Source organism: Maniola hyperantus, chromosome 9 (assembly GCF_902806685.2).
Source record: "Maniola hyperantus chromosome 9, iAphHyp1.2, whole genome shotgun sequence".
Lineage (NCBI taxonomy): Eukaryota > Metazoa > Arthropoda > Insecta > Lepidoptera > Nymphalidae > Maniola > Maniola hyperantus.
In genome coordinates this window covers 14,013,487-14,028,614 of record NC_048544.1, presented here as the reverse complement: position 1 = coordinate 14,028,614, position 15,128 = coordinate 14,013,487, and the positions used below count along the sequence as shown (strand labels likewise).

The 15,128-nt window shown below is 37.3% G+C and overlaps 3 protein-coding genes across 4 annotated transcripts in view; 2 read left to right on the top strand and 1 right to left on the bottom strand.

Moving 5' to 3' along the window:
* LOC117985549 (A-kinase anchor protein 17A) overlaps window positions 1-1,369 on the top strand; it is a 29,286-nt gene extending 27,917 nt beyond the window's left edge. The window contains exon 5 of one of the 2 annotated variants that reach the window (XM_034972307.2): window positions 627-1,369. In XM_034972307.2, the coding sequence (XP_034828198.1) occupies window positions 627-851 (225 nt within the window). In that variant the 3' untranslated portion in view covers window positions 852-1,369. The remainder of the gene's footprint in view (window positions 1-626) is intronic. The other variant, XM_034972306.2, reaches the window with a different exon arrangement.
* Window positions 1,370-1,421: 52 nt separating this feature from the next.
* Window positions 1,422-8,884, bottom strand: Mks1 (Meckel syndrome, type 1). Its single transcript, XM_034972296.2, has 7 exons — window positions 8,716-8,884; window positions 7,355-7,834; window positions 6,733-6,928; window positions 5,464-5,619; window positions 3,562-3,697; window positions 2,606-2,841; window positions 1,422-2,101 (listed from the first exon to the last, which is right to left on the bottom strand). The coding sequence occupies exons 1-7, from the start codon at window positions 8,793-8,795 to the stop codon at window positions 1,892-1,894; spliced, it is 1,494 nt and encodes a 497-aa protein (XP_034828187.1). The 5' UTR covers window positions 8,796-8,884; the 3' UTR covers window positions 1,422-1,891.
* A 531-nt stretch (window positions 8,885-9,415) lies between these two features.
* Window positions 9,416-14,058, top strand: LOC117985552 (zinc finger protein 835-like). The gene is made up of 4 exons (XM_034972311.2): window positions 9,416-9,674; window positions 9,948-10,094; window positions 10,609-10,830; window positions 11,512-14,058. Exons 1-4 carry the CDS (start codon window positions 9,546-9,548, stop codon window positions 11,761-11,763), a joined length of 750 nt encoding a protein of 249 aa, XP_034828202.1. The 5' UTR covers window positions 9,416-9,545; the 3' UTR covers window positions 11,764-14,058.
* Window positions 14,059-15,128: the final 1,070 nt, after the last annotated feature.

Sequence of the window (15,128 nt, the reverse complement as noted above, 5' to 3'; positions counted from 1 at the left end):
ACCAATCAGAGATGATTGCGATCGTGACATTGTAGCTGTCAAACAACCGCGGTAGGGCCACAGGTTCGCAGATATTTCCGACAGGTTGTACACGCTCCGTAAGTGCGAGTATTGTCGGCGGTACATCGGCATATACTTTGTTCGGAATTTCATCGTGTTTAGGTCATCGATTGAATAGCGCCATCTAGTTCCATATAGTTCATCATACACATGGTGCCATCTAGTTGATTCCTCTTAGATTTTTGTCTTGAGTGATTACTGATTGATTTTTTATACTTATACTAGTGTGAGTAGCGCCATCTGCTTGCAACTATGGAAGTTCTAAAAGTGCGTAAGTCGTTTTTTAACATTTTAATGCCATTCGATGAAGATTGTTCACCCGCTTTCATTTGAAAAATAAGTCTTTTATTTCGTCAATAACTTCATTTTACATACTAAATCCTTTTTCTAAATAATCAAGGGTTACTAACGAATATTTTATACATAATATGGTTTTATTACTCTCCTGTAGACTTTTTTGACTTACGCATTGTTAGAACTTCACTGACATTTTGTTTTGAAGTTATAAGTCCCCAACTCACAGGTCCGTTAAGAAGTTCCGCTTCAAAAATGTTTTTGTTTTTCAGCGGCTAGCGATCACAAACGCCCTAACTTCCTGGGAGACCTCAGTAATACGCCGCGAGGTAGAAGCGATGGAGGCGGCCAAACGCGCGCGTTTCGCCGCTCATAACGCCATGAAGGACGCGCGCAGTGTGCGCATATCCAAGATTAAGGACACCCGCACACTGCGCGCGCGCAGGCTCGCCGCTATCACTGCGCAGATGAGGGAAGCTGTCAGAATGGGCAGATAATAACATAAATACGGCATTTATTAAAAGAAACAGCCAAATAAAAAGAACTCTGACGACCTGAGTATTAGATGATATTAGGTGGTACGAACAGTGACTGACAAAGCATAGAAGTATTCCGTAATCCCACTCACAACGGTAGAGATTTCGTTACGCTATTGTCAATCATTATTAATATTATAAAAACGCCATATTACAAAAGTACATTGCTTTGTCGTTCATTGTCGGCCGTGGATGTCGGTGTCGCCACTCAATTAATTCCTATCCTGCGTCAATGAAAGAATTCCCTCCAATGTGGTCCCAGAGTTTTTCACCATCATCATCATCATCAACCAATAGACGTCCACTGCTGGACATAGGTCTCTGGTAGGGACTTTCACACGCCACGATCTTGCGCCGCCTGAATCCAGCGGCTCCCTGCGACTCGTCTGATGTCGTCCGTCCACCTAGTTACCCAGAGTTTTTTACCTGATGTTAATTTAATGTATTTTTTTTTTTGTTAAAGGGGTTGTTTTTGTTAAGTACGACGTTGGTACAAAAGAGATCAAGATTAAAAAGCCTGCTTTGTTTATGTTTCGTTTCATTAAGTATAATTTATTTATACATATAAAAAAATACCTCATAAATACAGTAATACATACTTATTTACTACAATTTACTTATCATTCTTGAAAGTTACCTAAATATTATACAAATTATTAATTACAAAATGCATTTTCAATTGTCTTTAAGTGCATATTACTTAAATAATAGCAATCGACTTTTTTGAGTTTATCAGTTTCCTGCATCGATATAAATGACAAGATACGGTCATGGTCAAGCGAACAAAATTTTTCCCCTGCGTCTATCAGTTTTCTGGACCTATCAGTCTCCTGGGCTTTCAGTTGTTCAGTAAGCTCCTGGTAACAGCCGCGAGGTTAGCCTTGGCCTTTTTGTACTATTGCAGCACAGTTTACGCTCCCGTCAATATGACACTAGCAAATGCCTCCGGACTTGAAGGGTACACGTGATCAGTCCCCTGCGTCTATCAGTCTCCTGGGCTTTCAGTTGTCCGGTATGTTCTTGGTAGCGGCCGCAAGGGTAGCTTTGGCCTTTTTGTACTGTCGCAGCACGGCTTCCGCTCCCGTTAATATGGCACTAGAGGATGCCCCCGGACTTGAAGGGTACACGTGATCTCCGGTAGACTGCGACTGAGTTATTATTCGCCATCGGACTAAGAGGGAGCCTGTTGAAACGTATCTGAAGTTTGTGTTCTGCAATAAAAAAAATACTAATATTCTTAATAGAATATTTTAACAGGCACTTAATTCTACATTTTCTGTAAGACGTTAAATTGGCGTATACTCAAATATTTTGGTTGAGCTCAGTTGAAAGTAACAACCACACTTTCATAAGGTACAAAAAACTGAGCAGAGGAAGCTTAGAACTTTTTCATACTGTTTGAATCAAAAAAGTTATATATTCCATTATATAAAAAATCCATTACATGAAAAAGTTACAATGGAAATATTTATTTCGTAGCTGTTTTTAAATTTAACTGCCTTTGGCGTTGTTCCCATTAGATTACAACATGAGGGTTATTCAAGGGGCGCGCGGACCAACAAATTCCTGAAAGTCCGGCAAAGGCAGTTCTTCTGGTGCTGCAGATGTTCATGGGCGGCGGTAATCACTTAACATCAGGAGACCCACCAGCTCGTTTGCTCGCAATTTTTATTTAAAAAAAAAAGAATATTAAACACAACAGCCTATCGACTTACGTGCAATTGAGGATTGGCCAATACATCCAAATCTTTGATCAAGTGGCATCCGCCAACAAAAAACCGTCTGTTATTTGCTTTTACCGTATCCAACTCTTCAGGGCGAGAGAAGGATAGGTGCCGCTTCTGTTCCCCCGGCTCTAATGTGAGAGGGAGATACCTATAGCCTTCAGTGCGGTGACGGCCCCACCAGTCGATTGATATTGCTTCTAGATAGATCTTGAGCGGTAGAGGATCTGAAATAAGTATTTTAGAATAATAGAAGAAATAAAAAATCTGAAATTCACTTTTTTTGTTAAATATTGGAGTCGATAATTTATATACAGCATAAATGTGTTTGCAACTTATAGCTATATTTAGCACTAAATATAGCTATAAGTTGCAAACACATTTATGCTAATATTTATAAAACACATTTATGTAAATATAGTGTTTGAGAGTGAATGAAAAAACATGATAACTTGCAAGTCCATGGCCTTATAAATGGGGTTTATTATTCTTTCTCGATTTGGAAACAGAGAGAGCTTTCCCAATTTCTCATTCAGTAAAAATTATATAAAACTTACTCGATTTTCGTCATTGACATTTTCAATATAATATTCTGTAAAATTGAAGAGATTTGATTCACTGGCAGCTTTTGTTTTACAACTAAAGTACGCGGCCGAAAGTAATGTAAATCGACCTTTAGAAGGAGATAGCAAATTTGTAGAGCACTGTCTCTGTCGTTGAGACCGACAAAACGTCATATAGGTATGAGTGACAGAGACAACGCTCTACGAAGCCGAAATGTAATTCTTAAGGCCGATGTACATTACTTTCGGCCGCGTTCTGTACACCCCCTATCAATGTCATTCAAGTGCCGAAAGAGCCGTGTCGTACTGTATCTTTAGTTTAGTTTAGTTTAGAGATTGTGTACAACAGAATCAGTCACAGCGTCTCTTACAAATTGTTCTTACCAATTCCAGTGGCACATTCCAGCTCTAACTCCAACGTGTGTCCGTATTTCCACTCGTAGTGATCTTCGGTGGTCAAACTCTTGCTGGTATGAGTTCTACCTTTTAAGTCCCCTTCGCATTGTAGATCATCTGGAATCTAAGACCTTGTCCAGAAGGAGCGAATTCGCCGCGAAACGTTTCGCGCGAATTCATTCGCGCGTTACCGAGATACTAGGCGCCAATACATCGCGCCCACAAGCGTCGCGCGAATTCAAAATACGCGCGTAAATCGAATGCTCTACGCCTAAGTTCTTAGGCTGAGAGATTCATTTGATTGCTCAGACTTAAGGTTGAGTTAAAACGAAACAGATTCATGCGAGAGATATAGCTCTATCTCGTTTTAACTTTGTCTTAAGTCTAAGTTTAGCAGTGGCGTGCACAGGGTTTGAAGCCAGGGTAGGCATTAGTTAGGTAGGAACCTGTTTACTGGCAGGTCATAATGAAAAATATAGTCATAATGATAAATAGCTTACAACTGGGGTAAGCAGTGCATTTATGCCTCTATGACCTGCACGCTACTGCCTATCGCATGTTTACGTACCGCGCTGCTGTAGGTATTTATTTCAAAGATACGGCCGAGTTACAATACTGTATAGATAACATTACCGTGACATCGTCCTGTACAGCAGTGCAAATGCAGACTTCGCGGGACGTTTCTTTCTCGGTAGGAATTAGTTCTTAACGGTGTGGAGATAGAGTCAATATGCTATGTAATATTTTAGAAATTCGCTTTAATTCCCTTTCAATGTAAAAGATTAACGACGATTGCGCACTGCACTTCCGTGATCCGTCATCAGAGTTCTATCCGTCATCCGTGAGAATACCAGCGTTTTTTTTTTTGATATTTCAAAGCTAGGTATCTTCAATCAGTCATTGGATGGACTTTTATCAGATTTTTATGAGTGCATTCAAGGTTGAGAGAAGATCACTCCATCAAGAAACTCTTCTCATAATGCTTTCGCTGGCTTTAATGTGTACATGACAGTTCTTCTACTGTGACTCTTTTCAGCCTACTAACTCTGCTGCATGTGGAGTGACACTGCCAGACTATTTGCATGGACTTCAACTTGTGTTTCTTTGCATTAATATTTATTTCTTCATTAATTGTGGGCATTGCAAGATATTCGTGTATTTCTGTTGTTTTGGTAAACCACGGGGCATTGAGTATTGTGCGAAACACTGAATTTTGATATCACCGGCGATTATCTACGATATATGTCATAAGCTCCCATATAAAACAAAAAGGAACGTATTTTCACGGACTCGGATCGGATGAGTACGTAACCGCCGTAAAGGTGAGATCTATAGAAGCGCACTCTGACTAAACTTCAGTAGCGTGCAGGTCATAGAGGCATAAATGCACTGCTTACCCCAGTTGTAAGCTATTTATCATTATGACTATATTTTTCATTATGACCTGCCAGTAAACAGGTTCCTACCTAACAAATGCCTACCCTGGCTTCAAACCCTGTGCACGCCACTGGCGATAGGGCTGCGCGCCTCCGGGATTTTAATCACATTTGCTTACTTTATGTTTAAATATGTACCTACTACTTGTCATTTGCCTACTTTGTGTTTAAATATGTACTTGTCATATTAAATATGTACTTGAACTTATTTTTATTGAAAAAATCGCGCGGTTATTGAAAAAACAAAACACCGTCCGTTCGTCACTGCGGCACAGTCACGACTGGCTGCACCACGAGCGCACCGCGAGATCGAGGCGCGTAGGTATAGCTCGCGTTTCGCCCGTTTGTATGAAGTTGGAATACTGCCTATAACATTACCGTGACGATATTGCCTACACCATGCATATGATATACATTGAACATTATTCTATTCTATTATATAGTAATATACTACCTTTATATGAAACTCTATATACAAGTTGTCCATGTCAAAGTCTACGGCTGAGACTATCTCGAAGGTCAGAAAATACTTCTTTCTTCCCAGTGGAGGCATAACGAAGCTTAGCAGCTTCTTTTGCTTCTTTTCCCATTTCCTTAGAAGATTGTTTAACTGTAATAAAATAAAAACCTTTTTTTTTAAATTGCAGGATAGGCTTGCGCTTGACGACAATCAAATCACGACTTCGAAAAACAATGACAGTCATGCTTAGAAAAGCAATGACAATCATGCTTAGAAAAACAATGACAATCATGCTGAGAAAAACAATGACAATCATGCTTAGAAAAACAATGACAATCATGCTGAGAAAAACAGTGACAATCATGCTTAGAAAAACAATGACAGTCATGCTTAGAAAAACAATGACAATCATGCTTAGAAAAACAATGACAATCATGCTTAGAAAAACAATGACAATCATGCTTAGAAACACAATGACAATCACGCTTAGAAAAACAATGACAATCATGCTTAGAAAAACAATGACAATCATGCTTAGAAAAAAAATGACAATCATGCTTAGAAAAATCCATGCTTCCATATACTAATATTATAAATGCGAAAGTGTGTCTGTCTGTCTGTCTGCTAGCCTTTTACGGCCCATCCGTTCAACCGATTTTGACGATATTTGGTACGGCGATAGCTTGCATCCCGGGGAAGGCCATAGGCTACTTTTTATCCCGGAAATTCAAAGAGTTCTCACGGGATTTTTAAAACCTATATCCACGCGGACGAAGTCGCGGGCATCCTCTAGTATTTTATATAACAATGATGAGGTCTAGGTTGGAGCGCGCTTGCCCAGAAAATGCCTATCAGTACCCATATTATAAATGCGAAAGTGTGTTTGTTAGTTGGTTTGTCCTGCAATCACGTCGCAACGGAGCAACCGATAGACGTGATTTTTTGCATGGGTATAGACTATAGATAAACCTGGAGAGTGACATAGGCTACTTTTTATCCCGGAAATTCAAAGAGTTCTCACGGGATTTTTAAAACCTATGTCCTTCCCCGGGTTGCAAGCTATCTCTGTACCACATTTCGTCATAATCGGTTGAACGGATGGGCAGTGAAAGGCTAGCAGCCAGACAGACAAATGGACAGACGCACTTTCGCATTTATAATATTAGTATGGAAGTATGGATACTAGTCTCAGCCAAGAATTACACTGCTACATTGTTAACTATCAAATTATTTGACAGAAATATAGGTACTAAAATAACTTACTAACTCCTCTAACTCCTTCCCACTCTCCCCTCCAAACTCAATCTCAACTCCATACTCAATCTCCGGCTGGTTCTCTATGCAGTATGCATTGTACTCTATGTCATTGATATTAGGGGTCACTATGAGATAGTTGTATGTTATATTGTGATATAGGGAGACTAGAATATGCTCCTCTTTGTACAGAAGTTGGGAGTCCCTGGAAAGATTTTTCAGTACATTTTAGAAAGAAATAAAGAAAATACATTTATTTGTTGTTGGTGTTACAGATAAAAACAAAGTATAAATGTAACATTTTCATCTGTGACACCACCCCAAATGGGTGTACAGATCAGCATAATGTCCTGCATGATATGCGTTAACACACATAAGATGCAAGATGCTGATTTTCAGCTATAAATTATAAATATAACACATAGATTTAAATTCTACTCCATCGTCAAGCCAAAGATTAAAAAAAAAACTTAAATCCATGCTGATGAAGTCACAGGCATCATCTATTTAGTTTAGTGCCATAATTTATTTTTTAAAATGACTGTGACACACAGACAGACAGACTGGATGAAACTTATAGCTCCTTAGTGTTCCTTATTACTATGGAGTCCTAAAAAGACTGAATACATACTCATACTCTGAACTGTCCAGTACAATATGCATAGCCATCCATTGCTCTTCATCTAAGGACAAATTCTCTTCACTCCTAAACAAATGCCTCATTGAATTGGACCCATCACCAACATCTTCCAAATTCAAACGATCAAAACAATCAGTCAAACAGACCATAGATTGTTTATTTATTTTTGTACTTCCTATGGGCACAGGTAAATGATAGTCTTCATGGATATAAGTGAAAACTTTTTTATGTTCATAATCATTAATGTCTTTTATCATATCATGATATTTTAGCTCCGTTTCTGTGTTGCAGTTGTAAGTATCAGAATATTTTTGATATTCCCATTTGCTGAAAACTTTGTTTTGCCACTTAAAAGTATATTCTTCAATTTTATTGCTGTCTAGAATGTTTAGATTTTCTTCATTTGATTTATGTTTGTAGTCTTCGAATTTTGGCAACGTCAAAATGCTTTCTTTAGACTGCAGTTTAATTCTGAGAAGTTGGATAAAAGCAGGCATTACTTTGTAGAATTCCATGATATACAAATAATATATTCCATGATATATAAAAAAGCTGTGATAGCCTAGTGGTTAGGGCATCCGCCTCCTAATCGGAGGTATGAGGTTCAATCATGGGCACTCACCTCTAACTTTTCAGAGTTATTTGGTTTTAAGTAATTAAATATCACTGGCTTTAACGGTGAAGGAAACCATCGTGAGGAAAACTGCATGCCTGAGGCCTGAGAGTTCTCTGTAATGTTCCCAAAGGTATGTGTGCCAATTGTCTGTTTTGGTGTATTATAAAAAATTAAGCTAAGTTTAAGTTTAAGCTAAGTTTAAGAAAATTAAACTAAGCTTAAGTTTCATGTAATTGTAAAAATTGTATAGATGCATAGTGATATTTTTTTTAATTGATGGCAAGTTAGCCCTTGACTAGGTCCCCAAAGCTACAAGTATAGGGTTCAATAGGTAGGCTGTTGGGACAAAGTAATCTGGCTCTAGTCTAAACATAGGCATATTATATTATATGCCTGGCAAGGCGGGCGACCGTTCCCTGTATTGAGGTACGTTAGTAGGTACTAGGTACATCATAATTCAATGATTAAGGTACGCATAGCGAGACCAATAACAATTAATCTATGGTACCTACGCACCATGTACGCACTCAAACTATAAATAGCCCGTGACTTCTCACAGGTGGTAAGTGCAATTATTAAGATGGAAGCAGGTGGAATTTAAGATGTAGGTGTATACCTGTATGGTACTTTTTTAAACCCATATCTCTAATACATGCTTATTGATAATTTATTCGTAATTTGTAGTAAATAATACAGTACAGTCACACTCAAGTCTTGACTCTTAACTCACACTTACCTGATACGTAATTCTTGTAACGGATTCTGGGGCCAGTAAATACCAGCAAGCTTTTTGCATTTCATATTATATTCGCTCATTGTTTTATACTTATAACAACACAATATAATTGTTTTATACAAAACAAACAAATGAAACAAAACAAACCAAAACAAACGAAGCTGTTCGTTGCCATGGTAACAAGATACCACAGACAAATGCCACAGATGATCAAATTCAACGATATAGTTCAACGAGTTCATTACTTGGTTAGGATGCACTTACACGCTGTATAGTATAAGCCGGCCGAAACATCTGCGAACCTGGTGACGTCATGCAACGCGCTCGCGTTGGCACCGGTACTGGATGGGCGAAAACGGGCGAGTTGCGGGGAAGCGCATTCCAGCGAGGTTCGTAGATATTTCCGCTAGGTAGACAGGTAGTACATATACTGTATAGTCCTGTGTTCGTTTGCTTTCCTTTGTGCGCACCACTTGAGTCTGGATGGACCATGAATGGACTCTGGAGTCCACTTACCGTCTGTAGTCTGTATCTAGCATATTATCTAATACAGATGTTTTGGAAAGTTGACAGTAAAAATCCGCGAGCTACTAGGACCGTGTATATGTAGCATTTGTCATCTTGATATGTTATTCGAAGGATAATGGTCTGATGGTCTGTGATTGTGTCATGTGGCAATGGCATTATTCTGTCACTTTTGTTATGTTTTTATAGGTTATTTATTTACAATTTTTTTTGTAAAATATCATGGAAAATCAGTGATTTTTCTACTTTAGCCCTTCAGATAGTCTGCTGATATTATCAAAGCAGTTAGAAAATTATACGCAGCAATGGAGCAGAAAAAGAAAAGTATCATGTTCTACGAAATATGTAGATTGTGCCTGGATGAACATGGGTACTTTGATATATTTGAGAAGGACGGGTTATCAGCAGACATTCACAGGTGTACAGGAGTCAAGGTAATTGGGAGGGCTAGCACGTGAGTTGTCATTACCAAATTGCACCATAATACTGTTTGTTTTACTTCAAAACATATGTTGAAATTGGGTACCATTGTGAAGTGATTCTATAAGGGTTCCTTTATTTTCTTTGGAGATATGGATCCCTAAAAACCATACTCATGCTGAATTTGATTAATAGATTCCCAAGAGCTTTCATATGACACAAGTCTTATTATCGTTAGTGTATATTGAAAAATTGGACCCAAAATGATGCATGATCCTTTGTTTTAGGTGTCACCTGCAGACAACTTGCCACAAAGGATATGCAAGAACTGTCTGGACATAGTAATCAAGGCAACAGATCTCCGCGCTAGGGCCAAGAGAAATGAATCCCATCTCAAGTCACTCTTTGGTGATGATGAAAATGAAAAACCAGAGGTATTTTGCTAGATTAATAATGTGACTAATTTCCTTGTACACAATCTCTAAACTAAACTAAAGTTGCACGTCTAAATCTATTGCTATCTCTTTCTTAATATTGCTTGCATAAAAAGAAAGGACTAGATTTAGACCTGTTAATTTAGTTTAGTTTCGAGATTGTGTACAAGAGAATCGGCCCCATTGTGTCTTTGTTTTGACAATCTCCCTGGCGCATTGGTGAGCGCTGTTGTCTTATTAGTGGGAGGTCCCGGGTTCAATTCAGTCATCACTTACCACCAGGTGAGATTGCAGTCAAGGGCTAACTTGTATGTATCTGAATAAATAATATAAAAGTCTTACTGCGGTACTCCAGAGTCGCTAATGGTTACTTAAGATTGGGTTAAAACGAGACAAATTTATGTGAGAGATATAGCTCCGTCTCGTTTTAAATAAACTTAAGTAACAATTAAGCGACTGAGTACCGCGGTTAGTTGTTTATTAGTAATATTGAATGTTTTTCCATCAAATTTAGGAATCCACAATAGCAAGTGCAGAAACTCTACCCGACAGCTCCCAACAATCAGTGAGTAAACAAGGAAATGATCGTGATACTGACTACACAGAATATGAAGTCTGTGAGACTTATTATATCGTTGAAGAGGTAACACACGAATCTCATCCAGATAGCTCACAGGAAACAGCGAGCCCAAAGAAAATAAAGAAAGATTTTAGCAATCCTGAAAATAAATGTGATGTAAGTATAAGGTGTATCAGTTGAAACTTTTCAAGTAGTTACAGTGCAACAAGGTCTCTTGGCACTTGAATGAACAAAGGCGAATATTCAAACAAGAACAAAAGGGACAATTGACGACAACGTTAGTTCCGATTTTCGCCACGCGTTAAGATAGCCTTGTCGCACTGTAAAAAACTTGTGCAATTCACACCCTGTCAGAGTGAGGGAACTCTCGGTTTAATCCTGAATCGACGATATGTCAAATATTAGGCTGTGGTGACGGAAAATCAAAAAAGAAAAAGCGGCCAAGTGCGAGTCAGACTCGTGCACCGAGGGTTCGGTATTACAGTCGTATTTTTTCGACATTTACGATAAATCAAAAACATTAAATTATTATGCATAAAAATAAAAATAAATTCTGTTTTAGATTGTACAAACTTCATATGATACCCCACTTGGTATAGTTATCTAACTTTGAAAATTGAAAATATAGTATTTGTTCATGAATACATTTTAATTTTTAGGGTTCTGCATCTCAAAAGGAAAAACGGAACCCTTATAGGATCACTTTGTTGTCTGTCTAGTAATATTAGTATGGATTATTATTTGGTGTACTTTCTTTAAATAAAAGAATTTAATTTATTTAAAGTCAAGAATTAACAAATTAAATAAAGATAACATTAATACAGTTAACTGTTTCAGATATGTTCAAAAAAGTTCGCAACATACAAGAAGCTATATCTACACAAGCGACTTCACAACAAGAACTACGCGTGCCCCATAGACGTGTGTGGGAAGAAGTTCTCCACTAAAGGCGACGTGGAGAAACACATACGAACACACACCGGAGACAAACCGTACGCTTGTGACCTGTGTGATAAGAGCTTTACGCAAGGTGGTACGCTCAAAACACACAAGGAGAAAGTGCACACTGGTGAACGAGAAGCGTGTTAGAGGGCTGTAATGAAGTTGTGGTAGCCTAGTGGTTAGGACGTCCGCCTTCCAATCAGAGGTCGGGGGTTCGATCCCGGGCACGCACCTCTAACTTTTCGGAGTTATGTGCGTTTTTAAGTAATTAAAATATCACTTGCTTTAACGGTGAAGGAAAACATCGTGAGGAAACCTGCATGCCTGAGAGTTCTCCATAATGTTCTCAAAGATGTGTGAAGGTGTGGTATGTAATAGTTGTGCCAAAAACATTTGTATCAAATGAGGTTCATAGAGTCCTTATATATTAAGGAAATAATTAAGAAAACATTACATTTTGTATGTAAATGTTTTATGACTACGTATTTTATTTGTTTTAAAAAGTTCTCCACTAAAGTAGACGTGGAGAACGTGGACATTTAACATTTCCAAGCAACAAGGGTATTAATATTTTTTATATGTTTTGTATGTAAATATTTTATGATGTAGATTTTTTGGTTTTAGGAAGTGCCCCAGTAAATGCGACGTCAGCGTCGCAGAAAAACACAAGTACGAACACACACGGGCGAGCCATACGCTTGCGATAAGGTGTGACTCAACAAAAAAAAAATCATCGAGTCACACAGAGGAATTTTATTTTCCCGTTGAGTCACACCTACATATTGAGTGTGTAAGTTGTAACAAGTGTTAACTGAACTTGAATTATATTATCCTTGAGTCACACTGTGACATAAAGCCGCTTTATTTTCAACTGACTTCCAAAAAGGAGGTGGTTCTCAATTCAGCCCTTTTTAAATGTATGTAGGTACTTACACCGATTTCTTTCAGGTTTCTCGATTTGCATGTTTTTTAATTTAATCAGTTGGTAGTAACTAACAAAACAGTTTCTGTTTGACTTAGGTACACGTTTTTTTCGAATATTTACTGTCCCTATTGTAATTACGAAAAAGTTTTTTTACTTAGGTACCTGGTACATAACTGGTAGGTACTTAAATTTTTGTAAATAATGAATAGAATAAGGTTTAAACTGTAATAATAATAAATTATTATAAATAGAATAAGTACTTAAAACTGTATTCACAGAATGAGTGTGTACATTTCGAAATCTTTAATAGTTTTGTTGATTATCATGTTTTTTTACTAGTGCAGATGTATGAAGAAACAGCTCTAAATAAAATAGAGCTTTTTTCAAAACAAAACTCGGAAAGTAATGTACATCGGCCTTTAGAATGACTTCGGCTTTGTAGAGCGTTGTCTCTGTCACTTTTACCTATATATGACGTTTTGTCGGTCTCAACGACAGAGACATGTTCTACAAATTTGCTATCTCCTAAAGGTCGATGTACATTACTTTCAGCCGCGTACTGTACAAGTACCTAGTATAGGTGACGCCAAACTTCTTGAATACTCTTAGTTAAAAAAAAATCTTTTTTATTCAAATAAACTTTTACAAGTACTTTCGAATAGTCGGATGCAGACCAGATCTACCACTGGTTCGGAATGGAGTGGTGACATAGCGTGGCATAAGTACAATCAGACGGTCAAAAAGTCGCAATCAGTCAGACAGAAGTCGCAATCGGTCAATCAGGCAGTTGCAGGCAGTTGATTAAACAAGTGTCGGCGAGCAGGAGCAGAGCAGAGCATACACTCGCGCATGCGGGGCACGGTAAAAGGTTCTTATATTTGTTGTACCGGCGCAAACAACAACTTCAGAGTATTCCAGAAGTTTGGCGTCACCTATACGAGTATAAAATGCACTACAGTACCCGTAGTACAAGATTTTACGTCTCACCAAACGAAACCAAATTCGAGAGTCAAAATACTTCCGCGTTACAGTAAAATGGACCTAAACAGCCTTGAATTGAAGTCAAATATTCAATGCTACTGATTTTAATTTCGCAATGTTTCCGCTTGGAGATCTGGCTGTAGAAGTGTAGACAAACTTGAGCTTTAAAACAAGGCTTTTAAGATCCAGTTTACTGTAACGCGGAAGTATTTCGACTCTCGAATTTGGTTTGGTTTGGTGAGACGTAAAATCTTGTACTACGGGTACTGTACGCGGCAGTAAATAATGTATGAAAAAATGACCCTTAGAATGAAATTTCGGCTTTGTAGAGCGTTGTCTGTCACTCATACCTATCTGACGTTTTGTCGGTCTCAACGGCAGAGACAATGCTGTACAAAACTGCTATCTCTTTCTAAAGGTCGATCATTATTTTCTGCCGCGTACCTGTTGTAACTAATTGTGAATCTCCATTTTAGTATTATTTTGAGATGTATAAATGATTAAAAAAATAAAACAAGTTTATTTTCTACAAAAAATGGCATTTATTTCAACACATTCGATAGACACATCACATTGAAATGTGCGTAGAAGTTTTAAATTAATTATTACAAATAGGAAATTAATCTAATCAAACAACACTTATAGAATAAATAATACAACATAATTATTATATTAATCTTTAATCTAAAATCTAAATTGTCTTGTCTCAGTTTCACATATTATCCAGAATAACAGCTTATCTAAGTTTTATTTAAAAAACGTTTTTTTTTTAAATTTTAAATTCACATAGTTAACAAGGTGTTCGTATTTCTTTATTTCAAAAGTTAAAAATATAAGGTTAACTATGAATTTCAACTAAGGTGATTACCTCGTAACCTACCATAATGCGCCCATAGAAATGCCATGATCATTAAAGAATTACGAAAAAAAATACGGTGTATAATAAAAAAATCTCGAATGTATAAAAGGAAAAGGTGACTTACTGACTGATCTATCAACGCACAGCTCAAACTACTGGACGGATCGGGCTGAAACTTGGCATTCAGATAGCTAACATGATGTAGGCATCCGGTAAGAAAGGATTTTTGAAAATTCGGCCCCTAAGGGGATGAAATAGGGGTTTGAAATTTTGTGTAGTCCGCGCGGACGAAGTCGCGAGCATAAGCTAGTTTAAAATATGAGTTTGATATTACAAGTATGGCATCGATTATTATCTTAGTTGAAACACAGTTTGTTTTATTTAAATTTTCTCCTGGCTTTCTAGCTAGTGCCATATCAATAAATTACATTTAATTAAAGCTAAAACAATCGACTTATTGACTCTGTATCACAGAAACAATGAAATTAAAATAATAAAATTTGTAAAAAGAAGAAGTAATTGTCAGTTTATTGATGAAATAAATAATAACTAGGTACTATATAATTTCACTCGATTTTTCACATATAATTATACCTACGTAATTTCATAACCTATACACAAATATTAGATTTAACTTCGTCAAACATTAGATTAAAGGCAGTGATTTTTTAATTTTTTTTATACGTAGGTAGGTACATATAATTTTACACCATTCCAGTCACATTTGCTTAAAGAAAATTTGTTACA